The sequence below is a fragment of the Octopus sinensis genome, unplaced genomic scaffold, assembly GCF_006345805.1.
Source record: "Octopus sinensis unplaced genomic scaffold, ASM634580v1 Contig15734, whole genome shotgun sequence".
Classification (NCBI taxonomy): Eukaryota; Metazoa; Mollusca; class Cephalopoda; order Octopoda; family Octopodidae; genus Octopus; species Octopus sinensis.
Window position 1 is genome coordinate 120063 of NW_021833892.1, and position 13282 is coordinate 133344.

Consider the following 13282-nt stretch of genomic DNA (forward strand, 5'->3'; position numbering starts at 1 on the left):
AAAAAGTTAGAACCTGAATTGAGTTAAAGAGGTCGGGACTGAAACGGGCAATGAAGAGTAAGAAAGGAAATGATTGGATATAGTTTTTCTGGTTAAATAATTCCATTCCTTTTAGTAAGGAATTGTTTGCAACTATTTCTCTTTTATTCATCTTGTTTAAAAATTAATTTTAAATTGATGAATGACTACGGTTGAAATCGCGTTGAAATTTTTATTTATTACAAAAACTATCTTTATTATTATTTAATTAATTATTAAATTAAAAATAACGATCTTTGTGTTTTATTATATGAATTTATTTCGGAAATTTGAATTGTTACTTTTATGAATTTTCTAAAGTCAGTTGCTGTGGAATCTTGGCTAACAGTACCCAAGATATTTCATTCTTTACGAGTGCTTACAGGATTCCTTGACATTCGACCTTTAACAACGTTGTAAAAGGACCATGTTAAGTAGGATTCCTGCTGGTTATAAAACAGGAAAAGTTTCTTTTTAGAGACAAAACATGTTTAGTTCCGCATCGCGGTTTTTGTATAAACAATACAAATGAATTAAAAACTTTACAGGAGATTTTCTGCAAGATTTTCAGAGGAAAGTGGCAATTTGTAGAACAACTAAATCTCTTTTGCTTGTTTAAAATAAGTCAATAAGAATTTAAATGCTTTCTTTGCTATTTTTGTTGTTCTTTTTCTCTTCAGATTTTTTTTCGAAATATTCCTTCGTCAACTGCAAAAACCTGGTTTGACACAGAGATGAATTTTTTTTGAACATCTTAACTCTATGTCTATGTTCTGTGTTTTCTATGGTCTTTTTAAAACAACGGATTAAATATATGTTCCTATAGAAGCATCTATGTATAGTTTATTTATATAGTTTATGCTATTTCAGTTTTCAAGCAAGTAAATTGTATATATGAAATTTTTCGGCTTTGATTTGCTTTAATTTATTTTGTGATATCATTCCAACTTCGGTTATTTTATATTTTGTCTTGTAAATAAAAATGCCAAGTATCAGTTGGTATAGTCGTATCTACATGTATGTTAAGCTGTGCCGTCTGTCTTATATAATTACTGTTCAAGATTCGGTTGCTTCACATTTCTTCAACCGATTTCTTCCCACTTTTGCATATGTAGATAGATACTTACGTCTATCAAAAAATAGATTTGATTTTTCAAAAGGTGATAAGTGCTTTTTGGAGAGTTATTCCCCTTTTTCAGCTATTTAGTGGGTTTTTTGTATCAATGTTGACATTCTGGAATTTTTTTGCATTTAAATACATCAGAGTAAAGCGATTTAATTCTAATTTTGTTCATCAAATATTGCATGTTTTTCCTTCAATGATTTAACATTTTTATTTTGATTATTTAACAATATGAGTAATTTATTTTTAGCCTAAAAAAATTCATGACTATAACGAACAATTGGGAAGAATCTCCTCGTAGAACTATCAAGCCAAATTTCACATATCGATGATCAATTTAGAGACATAGAAACCATCTACTAACGTTATTGTTCAGAAAGTTGCTTATCCGCGGAGGAACTTTCCAGTAAATATAATAAAAGTCGACTTGAAATCAATCCATGCCAAAAGATATTGTTATAATGCTCTATACATTAATTAGTGAAAACCTTCTCTCATGCATCCTTTGCATTGGTTTCTCGTCGCAAGCTGATTTCAGAAGTTGGACAAAATGAATCTATAAAGTTTGCAAATTTATAGCATTTAGTTTTATCTTGAATAGATTGGGAGGTAAATCATGAGGTTTTAGACTTCTTATTTGGAATCAAATATACAGAATACCGTTCGGAATTTTTTGTCACTAGAAAACACGTTTCTGCTTTGATTTTGAAAATTATATGTTCGAATATATATTTAAATATATAAATAGTTAAAATAATACAAATAAAGAAGCTCAAATAAATTCTTTTATTAAAAATGATTAAAAATTTGCTAAAAATTAAGTGTTCGGATTTTAATGTCGAGGGGTGTATGATCCAAGTAAAAAATCATTTTTCTCGAATTATTCAGAAAATCCCTTTGAATAGAGGACTGCATAACAAGTCTATTTTTTATTAAAAAAGTTGAAGACTCCGTCGCAAACACTTGTCAATTTGCAGTAAATTAAAATAACTCTTGATTATTAAAGTTTTAAAATAGTAAAAATTGCAATTAATTTGTTAAATCTGTAATTAACAGAAATCATAAATATTAATAGTATCCGCGTGTTGAGATATTCTGTCCAAATCATCCCACCATTCGAGCAAAAATTTATCATAAATCAACCGAAACCAGGGAGTCACATTGCGAGTTTCTTTACAAATAAATCAAAAAAATAACCCAAAAATTTCCCAATATCTTGCCTAGACACATACAAATGATCCATCACTTCGTTTTCATTCGGAAAAATATCGCAATTAGCCTTTATAAAAAGAATGTAATCCATTTCGTGTTCTCCCCACATCCCATCAGCGGGTTCATTTTCGGCAATGTATTTAATTCTTCGAATAAACTCGAATTGATCAACATTTATCTTAAATGTTACACAAATGTAACTTGTGGACCCTCAATTCCTAATTCGTGCTTTAATTTGCGTACGGCTGCTGATTTGATTCCCATCGCATTAGCTTCGACTATTTCGGAGGGCACATTGAGGGGATGACTGCAGCACGTGTTAGTCCATAGACCTGGCAGTCACCATCTAATAAACCACCTGGATATGTTATTTTTGATAGTGCACGACGCTGCATTAACAGTTCAGATTTATCATTAAAGAGAAATACACTGAAAGCCCGGTGAAGTGCCACTCCTATAATAAATTAGTTTCATTCACCTTTTTTGATATTTTCCCAAAAATGACAATATTTTTTACTGGCATGGCCTGTAACCTGGTCTGCAGAAGTAACCAGTAGGCATTCTTCTGACATCAAAGCTGTTTGGGTTGCATCATATTTGCTTAATATATCATCCCCGGGAATTAAGCTCATTTTCAATAATTTTTATCTCTAAATTGTATTATTTTTATATTATAATACTGAATACTTTAATAAAGTCAAATGATAATTTCCACAACAATGTCACGCCGGCACTGTAAATTATTTTAAATTTTATACAGTTGTATTATAAGTGTTTCGAATGAATAATATTTTAGTTTTCCCGTGACTATTTATTGATGACATTTTAAAATAGTATTTGTTACATTTAATATTGTTTACTCACAACTCATTATTTAACCTGTTAGTTTATTTTTGTAAATAGTCTATCATGAATAAAAACTGTTTAATCCTAAATATTAATTCGTGGAAAATCTACATCAAAGATACTTATCATCGATTTTTATAGATTAAATAAAAGAATGATTATTATTTCAGGATTCGCTTTGTGCCCGTCCCAGAAATATTCTAAATAGATAAAATATGGTTATTTATTATTATTTTGTAATTTTTGACTTTTATATCATTTATCCTTACAAATTTATAATTGACTTTAAATTTTGTTTAGGATCGAATCTTCGATATATTTGAAATTTACTTTTTTGTAATTTGATTAAATATAAAAAAGATTAACAAAATTTATTATTATTATTATAAAGCACTTTCGGAAAAGTCATAAGTTAATTAAGCTTTCCTTGTGCCACCATTGAAATTCTCCCGGTCATGCGTCTCCAGGCTCTCCGGTCAGTTGCGATCGTCCTGAGTGAGTCGAGATCATCGCCATTTTTCAGTTTTTTATTAATTCCAGCTAGATCTTCATTTAGCGTGGTAGCCAGAGTGACCCTGGGTCTTCCACGGAAGTCTCCTTTGGAATGGGCAAAGTAGTTTTCCATCGCGATATTCGGCGGAGTGAGGCTGTCAAGTCTTAATATGTGTCCAAAGAGTCGCCATCTGGACTCCAGGATGTCCATAGAGATCGGTCTCGAATTGCATCTTTTGTATAGGGTGGAATTTGCTATTTTCCTTGAGAATTGCATGTTTATCACTCTTCTCAGTTGGTTCCGATGAAATCGGTCCAAATTGTTCATATCGGTCTTACTGATTCCCCACGTCGATCCATTGTACATTAGGACTGGGACAACAAATGTGTTGTATATTTTAAGTTTTGTCTTTGAATTTAGCTTCTTTAGGCGCCAGATGTTCATAAACTTATTGTATGTGGCAATTGATAGTATTTTTCTGTGCATAATGTCTTCAGAGTCCCCTAAGAGAGATCCGACTTTTTTTTGTCTTCTCCAGGGCTCATCATGAGTTCGTTCAGATCGAATAAATTTCGTATGTTCAGTTTTATTGTGGTTGATTGTTAGAAACCATTTGGAAAAAATATCTGGTAATGTTTCGATAATAAATCGAAGGGTTTCAGCATCATCAGATACGAAGTCGACATCATCAGCATATATTATTTCGTTGTATTTAGTGTTGTCCACAAGAGGCCGAAAGTCTCTGAGTGCTGCCTCTAGGTAGACGATAAAGAGAACTGGGGACAGCGAATCGCCTTGTGGTATGCCCCGTGATGTGTAGAAATAGTTTGACACATTTTTACCAAGTTTGGTTGCTAATTGAGTGTTCTGAAGAAGCATTAGGATTATTCTGATGTCGTCATGATTTAAGAAGGTCATAAGTATTTCCACAAGTTTAGTTCTGTGAACAGAGTCGAATGCTCTGGACATATCGATGCCGAGTATTTCAGTGCAATGTTTATATTTTTGGCATGTGGCAGCTGTCCATCTGTGAGTCCAGATCACATCAGCAGTGGACCTGCCAGTTCTAAAGCCACTTTGTCCCGGTGACAGAAAGTTTTCCACCTTGGTTCTTATCCTCTCTAATGCGATCAACGACAGTGTTTTCCGAAGCGTCGTTAGCAAAATAATAGGTCTTAGGCTGGATAGGGGTCCTTTTTGTTTTCCAGGTTTCTGTAGAGGAATTAACCATCCTTTGCCGAGGTCTAATGGGTTGTTCTGCTCAAATGCCTTGTTCAGGATATTTGCAGCGATTTCAGCAAACTTCATTGGCGCATATTTTACTAGTTCAGGTGGGATATTGTCCGGTCCCCCAGACCTGCCGGTTTTCAGTTTCTTCATTGCCTCCAATATTTCGTAAGTGGTTAATGGGGAACTTAGTGCCCCTACAGTATATGGGTAGGGTTTGTATCCTGATTCATCCTCCCAGTTAAGCATTTTGTAGTAGTATTCAGATATAGCCTCTACCTTACTCTTGTTGTCAATGATAGCCGCTTCCGTGGTGTCCCAGACAGTGATCGAATTTTGCCTCTTTTTTTTGCTTAGCAGCCTCATTGCCATGAACATTTTCGTGTCGTCCTTTTGTTTTGTTATGTGTTGAAATTGCTCTTCTGTTTCTTTGTACATTAGCAATTTCTGTGTTTTCTTGATATTTAGTAATATCATGTTCCGTAATTTTCGGAGTTCTCTTATTTTTTTCGGGTTGCTGGAGTTTTGTATTTTTAACCTCAAGGTTTTCTGCCTTTCTGAGAGGGAGCAAATCTCGTTATCGTGAAATTTGTGTTTTTTTCGAGTGAGTCCAACAACATTTACAGCTGTCTTCTTCATTGCACTGGTCACTGCATCCCAAATCGCATTTGCAGGTTTTGTTGTGTCAATATTGTCGAGTTCTTCCTGTAGTTTGTCTGCATAGTTCTGTTTGAGTTTTTCATCACGGAATAATTCAAGATTATAGCTTTCTTGTTCATCATGCGTAAGTTTTTTCAGTTTGTTGTATGTCTTGTACAGTCCGATGCTAGTGATTACTAGTTTGTGGTCACTATTTGTCTCCAGTCCCCCGTATGAACGTGAATCCACAAGTAGATGTTTATGGGCAGCTTTGCAGAGGATGTAGTCTATTTGATTGAATATAGGTATGTAATTTCCATTTGAGTCCTTTCTGGTTCCAGTCCATGTTGTTTTGTGCCTGGCTGGATGACGGAATGCCGTGTTGCATAAGAATAGGTCTAAGTAGGTGCAGAATTGGATCAAGGCAGTTCCAGGCACATTTCTCCGGTTTCTTCCATGGGATCCTATGCATGTTTCTCCGGGCCTGGCTTTCCCTGCTCTGGCGTTCCAGTCACCAGCAATGAAACACATATACGAGGATCTGAGTGTGTTGTATAAATTTGTGAGAGTGGAATAGAATTCATCAAGTTCATCCGGATTAGCAAGGGCTCTGACTCCAGTTGGCGCGTACACATTAATGATTGTGACGAGGGAGTTCGGTTTCGTTCCCCATTTGATTTGGAGTACCGCAATCCTGTCCGAGACGGACCACACCCGGGATATGTGTTCGTCCAGTTTTCTGTTGATTGCAAACCCAGGCCGTAGTGACGACAGGTAGTTGGGAGGGTAATTAGTGTGTAATCGCCTATCTTCGAGCTTCCATGTTCAGTTTTTTCGTCTCTTGTAAGCAGCAGATGGACACCTTGCGTTGTTCCAAATCTCTTGTGAGTTGAAGTTGTTTATACATGGGATTGAGTCCTCTAACGTTTAGAGTGCCAATTGAGAACGGGCCAGCAGATATCAAGTGTGAGAAAGACATTGGTGCAATAGAGGCACGTCACCACCTCAACCAAAAAAACTTTAAAATTTGAAGATTAACTAATGAAATGTAAACATGTGGTTACAATAATGATTTACAGATGCAATCCAGATGCTAATAAATTTTTTAATTGATTTCACAATTTTCTCATCTTTTTGATATGCAAGTCAAAACTCTCGCTATCAAGATAATTAAACGAGAATCAAATTGTTTCAAGTTGGATTGATATTTCTTAAGACTAACAATTTGGTTTAAATTTTCAAAAAATATATCAGGTTGTAAAAATTACTAAAAACCCAAAAAATTTATTCCGAACGTAGTATTATTTGAAATAAAGAAACAAAATTTTAAAAAATTAGGCCATTTCTTACCATTCAGTTAAAAGTCACGTTTTCAATTTTTTAAGTGGTTGGAGAGAATTTTTAATACAAATCTCATAGTAGTATGAGTCTTTCTGTTTGTCAATGCAAATTTCATTATTGTAAATCTGGTTAAAAATTTCTTCAAACTTCCAGGATTCCAGATAGTTAAACTAGTAGCACTACGCAATGTCATCATTCATGACAATGAATGTAGAGCAAAATAGGTTAGATCCCTGAACACCTTTCTCCATTTGTTCTATTCCAAGCCGCGTAACATGTTAAGATCCTCTTCATCCTTGAGTACTTTCCTAATGCTTTTAAGATCCTCGTTAAGGAAAACAGACAATTATGTCATTGGTTGGCCTCTGATGTGTGGTGCATCGAAGAATAGCAATTTTCCATTGCCATGTTCATCCCGAGGATTTGACCAAGCAGCCTCCATATTGTCTATTGAATCTCGTCCAAGATTGAAGTGTTTCTGTTTTCTTGTTACAAAAATAATTTGGTGGTCAGTTAAATTGATTATCAAATTATAAATCTTCCATTTGGACAAGCTGCAATAATATTGTGATTATCTGCTTCATTGTCTATTTAATTATGAATTGAATATGATTATCTATTGGTGGTCAACTTTGCTAACTAGGTCAAATTAGATAATTATTTATTGAACAGTTATTCATACCATTTAATTTGTTACTAAGCGTAAAAATAATCAAAAATACATTTTGCTACAAGAATAAAACCATAAAATAGAAGAGATGACATGAAAGCTTAAGAGTTAAAGCCTCACGATTGATTAATTAGACAAGTGGTCTGCTCTAATCGTAAAAATAATTTTCAGCATATTGATAATTGCTATGCTATAATAAAAGCGATCACGCGGTGTCTCAAGAGCCGAACAAAATAATAACGTCAAAGAAATGTGATAAAATTAGTTTTCATTAGTAACCACTCGAGTTAATTCAAGAGTAGGTTTGTTTTATAATTTGTAGGTGATATTAATTTTTCACTTTTAATATGTATAATACAAATTCGATTTAGGACATGGTTATGTGTAAGTTTTCGATATTCTAAAACAAATCAAGTCCTACTTTCTATGAAGGAAATTTGGACACGAAATGCAATTATTTTAAAATTCTAAATGATAATCAAGTAGGTAACAAAATAAATTTTTTGAAAGTAGATCAAAGAATTCACATATAATATTGAATATTGCCTAAGAATATACTTGAATTAATACTAACTATCTCAATGACATAATCGATTTATATTTAATTATATTAGCTAAATTTAATATATTACTAATAATCTCTAGAAATATGCCACCCAAATGGGTAAACATATTCATTTTCTGTCACTGGTATTGCATTGGCGACATTTTTCTTGAAATTGAAGAGGAATCAAAACCTGGAACCATTGTTGGAAAAATGGAAAAATTAGACTCAGAAAATATCAATTTTGTTAAATTAACCCAAGATATGGATAGTAGCTTTTTCAATGTGGACCGAGAAACCGGGCTCATTTCGACATGTTCTGTTATTAAACGAGAAAGTTTATTGCGATGTCGACAACAAATTGATTGCCTGGTCACATTCAAAATTGTTTCTTTCGCAAAAAATATATTAAAAGTCGACAAAATTATCATTAATATTCTTGATGTGAATAATAACAGACCAACATTTTATCCAGCCTCAATTTTTATAGAATTGACAGAAAACACTGAATCAATAACAAAAAAAGAACTTCCAACTCCATATGATTACGACAGTCCAAAGAATGGAATTAAATCTTGCTTTATTGATTCCTCAATAAACTGGGCAACTTTATCTGTAAAAAACGAGGTCAATACGAACTGGACACTTTCACTGCTTATAGAAAATAAAAAAATGAACAGCTTTCGGGAGAGTATCGAGGTACAGTGTATGGATGGTGGAACTGTTCCACTTATTGGGACTTTGTATGTTGAAATAGTGAAGAAACCTGCCATAAAATGTTTTAAACCATATTTCGACTACAAAATACTCAAAATTTCAGTTTCTCTAATTAATTCCAAGTGGATTTTTGTTACAAAATTGAAAATGCTCACATCACAAGAAAACTCATCTTATCAGTCACCAAATAGTCTGTTTTCTATTCGTTACAGCTTGAATAAAAATGAAACAAATTTTACAATTGAAGAGACAAGTGGTTCTGTTTATGTTTTACGACAAAGTTTGCTAAATATCGACAATCCATTGAGACTTAATGTAAGTGCCTGTTGTCAAGATTTGTGTGATTATTGCACTTTATTTATTGAACCAAAAATATTACCAAAAATGCTTCCTAATAGAAATATATCGAACTATTTTGGCTCAAAATTTCATTTTCTTGTGACCAACGTAAGAGAAGATGGTCATTTACATGTACCCTACAATTCAATGAAAGGGACCAAAATTGCTTATATTGTTGTTGAAAGTGAAATTCAAGGAAATATAAAATGTTCTTCAGAAAATCCGGATTTTTTAATGATCCATCCTTTAATTCAGAACACATTTGCTCTAATCACTGGAGTTGATTTTAATTCAAATCATCGATCTAATAAGATTCAATGTGTTACAATAAATTGTAATATTGAAAATATAACTAACCAAACTAAACAAGTGTGCATTGCAATGAGTAATTTTTCGGATAAAAATGGCAAATTGATGCCAGAAAATGGGCAAAAATATTATAAAAAAGTTGAATTTTCGTTAAGCCGAATTTATTTATTGGTAACTGCAACTTTGCTTTCGATGATGTTCACTATATTTGCTATTTACATGATTTTAAGATGGAAAAGATCTCATTCTGCGCAAACTAGAAAATCTTTAAATACAATTAATGGAACAAAGAAAGTTTATGTAAATATTACAATTCTCTAGATTTCTATAAAAGTACTTAATCGACAGAAAAAAAACAAAAACAATATTTTTTCGAATGATTTATTAAATGGGGTCAACTCTGTAAATTATTTTCAAGAAATCTGCACACAATCCGGATTTCACATGGCTTCAGATCAGTCCAGAGGAATCAATTCCCGATAATTTTAATATATTAATATTATTAAATCAGCTAATGAATTTTTATTTTTTTACATTTTGTAAATTTATTGTGTTTGTAATAAGTTCATTTTACTAAATAATTATTCCCTCAAGAAGTTATTGAAATTTTATTAATAAAAGGACTAGAGAAAAATGATCATTGGCAGATAGCCAGAGTATTGCCTCTGACTATTGCTATGGTCCAAAGTAATCCTAACATTGACATTGAAAATAATGATACTCCACGTGAAACTTTATCACTTCATCTGACTATAAACAATCAAATACTTAGTGAAATACAGAAATACAGCATAATATGCTCAATTCCAACTGCTCTAAAGTCAAGAATTTCACGCAAAATAAATGCCTCATTTATACTCGAGTTCAGATATCATGCGGAGGTTCAGATATCATGCGGAGTTAATGATCTTACTTCTGTGCAAAAACGTGCTATATGCCAGTAAGATTGGCATTTTTAACCAATCTCTGGCTTACAGAACCATTTGCAGTCAACTTCCAAATGGAGCTTGATAAACTGAAATTTTTTGACTTGGATTGCCATCAAACACGACAGGTTGAGTTACGTCCGTCGGAAATCTTCTTAAATAATATCCCATACTGAGCAAGTAATGGAGAAGTATCTCTCGACGATACTCTCACCGGGATTTAAAGTGGAACGTTTCATGAAGGCTGGAAAAAACTTACCGATAGGAAAGCAGACTCCTCGAGAAGTGAGGCAATCTCACTAATCCGACTGGGACTAAACATTGACTTCAGAAAAATTGACTGCAAATGGTTCTGTAAGCCAGAGATTGGTTAAAAATGCCAATCTTACTGGCATATAGCACGTTTTTGCACAGAAGTAAGATCATTAACTTTTGGCGGTCCTCATGATGGGAAAGAATGCTTAAATCCGAGAGGAAACACAAAATTCTTATCAATTGTGGATCCTTAGAACACTGGGCTACCTACATACGGAGGCTTCCCCCAGAAGAACAACAAAACTACAGAGGCCAATCCGCTTTCTGATTCTAGATTGTACACGGTCTCTAAGAAAAACTAAAGTATGACCTCAGCCTGGAAGAAACCCCAAACTTTAACTCCAGTTTGGAGGAATCGTCTGCCAACAGAAGTCCTTAAAAGAAGTGTATCTATTGGAACCCAAACGAGTGAACTTATGGACGCAAAATATAATGACAACTATACTCAGACTGAGACTATAGATGTGGAAGAAATCTCAAAATTAATTTCGGGAAAAAACGAACGAGGGGCAGGCGACCTAAAATGAAAGTCCCCCTTAAAATGGAACCAACATTGGATAGACAAGTCACTTAAATTAATTGAGGGGGAAAGCGTTAAATTGGGATCGAAGGATGTGATCTCTAACGAAAAAAAGCGATATTTACGGGAGATGGTGGCGCTTCTCGTGGCTTTCCATCGGCCGAATATCTTAGTAGTAAACGAGTCAAAATTAAAACATGGAATGATATTTCCCCTGGATGGCTATACTTCATATAGTGTGTGGAAAGATGGTGCGGTTGCTGGCACGGGTACGATCATCTACTATATGAATGGGTTGAAGATCAAAAATTTGAGAATAGAAAACGAAACCACCTGTGAATTTGTGTCTCTTGAGTTATTATGTGGACAAGAGTGGATTCTGATCGGGGGAATGTACTCTAAGAAACTAGCTGAAAACAAAAACCGATTGCCGATTTCTTCAAACGCAACCAATTTGCACTAATTGCTGGAGATCTAAACTCTAAATGCTTATCTTTTGGCTATCGAAAAGAAAATCAAGATGGAAAAATCTTGCAGACTGTATCCGATCAAGCTGGTTTTGACGTTTATACATCGAAAGAACCAAATCATTTTTCATGCCATGGAGATGATTTTTTAGGCCTGTTTCTAATTTCACCCTAATTGAAGGTCTTATGTAAACCCCCGAGGAAAATCTAAGACATTGGCAATGATCATGCCTCCAGATGATGACTATAATGTTGTACCCGACATTAATGGAGGATATCTTTTTGCACTATAGAACCGCATAAACGGACTGGGCCTTCTATAAACTATTCATTTCTTCTAATCTTGGAAACTCCTGTTTGACAGTTGGTTCAGATCCATCTGCCTCCTTACCAAAGCCTCCTCGAGTAAAATACACAAGCAGATTGGAACGTTACTCAACTAGTGAGTCTGAAACCCGAGAAGCAATAAGGGCAGCTAAAAATGCGGCAAGATTCTAATGGCCTGTTTTAAGCATGTACCAGATTGTCTAGTGTCTCTGCTTAAAACCTCTTCAATTCCAGCCTCCAGAGAGGATATGTTCCTAAGTCATGGAAAAAAACCGAAGTTCGAATGGTTCGAAAACCTAAAGAAGGACCCTCGAGCAATAGGCCTATAGTTTGCTCTACATTAGAGATAATGGAGAAAATCATTTATATAAGGCTAGTGTTGCATATAGAGAAGAATCACCGGCTCTCTCACGATCAGTGGGGTTTTCGCCTGGGCCGGTTCTGTGTTGACTGCATATATCGACTGAATTCGATAATATCTAAGGCACGGGTTCTGTCTTATTGACCAGTATTATCTGCTTGGATGTGTCGAAGTTACTCAGTCTTGCAGGAAAATCTTGAAAATTGTGACATCGATGCAGAAACCCTTGGATGGTTAGCGAATTTTTTGAATGGGAGGATCTCTTTTGTCTAATATTTTGATCAAGATTCATAAGCCATTCTCCAAAAAAGAGAAGTACCTCAAAGCTCAGTTCTCAGCCCATTATTGTTTAACGTGTACATGGCAGACTTTCCAAAACCTGTGTGCATCTCAACGAATGTGCTTATTTATGCTGATAACGTTATTATTACGGACGAAGCAACCTTCCGAGAACATCGGAAATAAAACTAAAAATCTATTTAGAGCAAATAAAACAGTGGATGGCAGTGAAGTACTTGACTCTGTCAATTGAAAAGTGCACGCTCACTGGAGTATCAGCAAGAAGTGCAAAAATTTTACCATACACGATAGACTTTATTCGGAAGACCAAATCGTTTTTATACCTGGGAGTTCAATTTTCTGAAAATGGAATGTGTGACGAAGACATTATTCTAAGGAAAAAACGGCGTACACAAATGATCTTGTGTTTTATTAAATTTTGCCTACTTTCGATTCAATTTCCCGGTAGTTTTTTTTCCTGTGCTGATGTATGGGCTGGAAGGATAGATTTTGTCCCCTTTCAAGACAAGAATTATTAAACTATTGGAAAAAACAAGGAGATTAGCGCTCAAGGTGGCCTTTGGCGTAAATCTACGAAAGAAAATATCA

The 13282-nt window shown here is 34.3% G+C and overlaps 1 protein-coding gene across 1 annotated transcript; it reads left to right on the plus strand.

The window, feature by feature from the left end:
- Positions 1-8218: 8218 nt before the first annotated feature.
- LOC115230535 (protocadherin gamma-C5-like) lies at positions 8219-9799 on the plus strand. Its single transcript, XM_029800689.1, has one exon. The coding sequence runs from the start codon at positions 8219-8221 to the stop codon at positions 9797-9799; it is 1581 nt and encodes a 526-aa protein (XP_029656549.1).
- Positions 9800-13282: the final 3483 nt, after the last annotated feature.

What these genes read in the sequence shown, in the direction of transcription:
- LOC115230535 (XM_029800689.1), top strand. Translation starts at nt 8,219, where the DNA reads ATGCCACCCAAATGGGTAAACATATTCATTTTCTGTCACTGGTATTGC.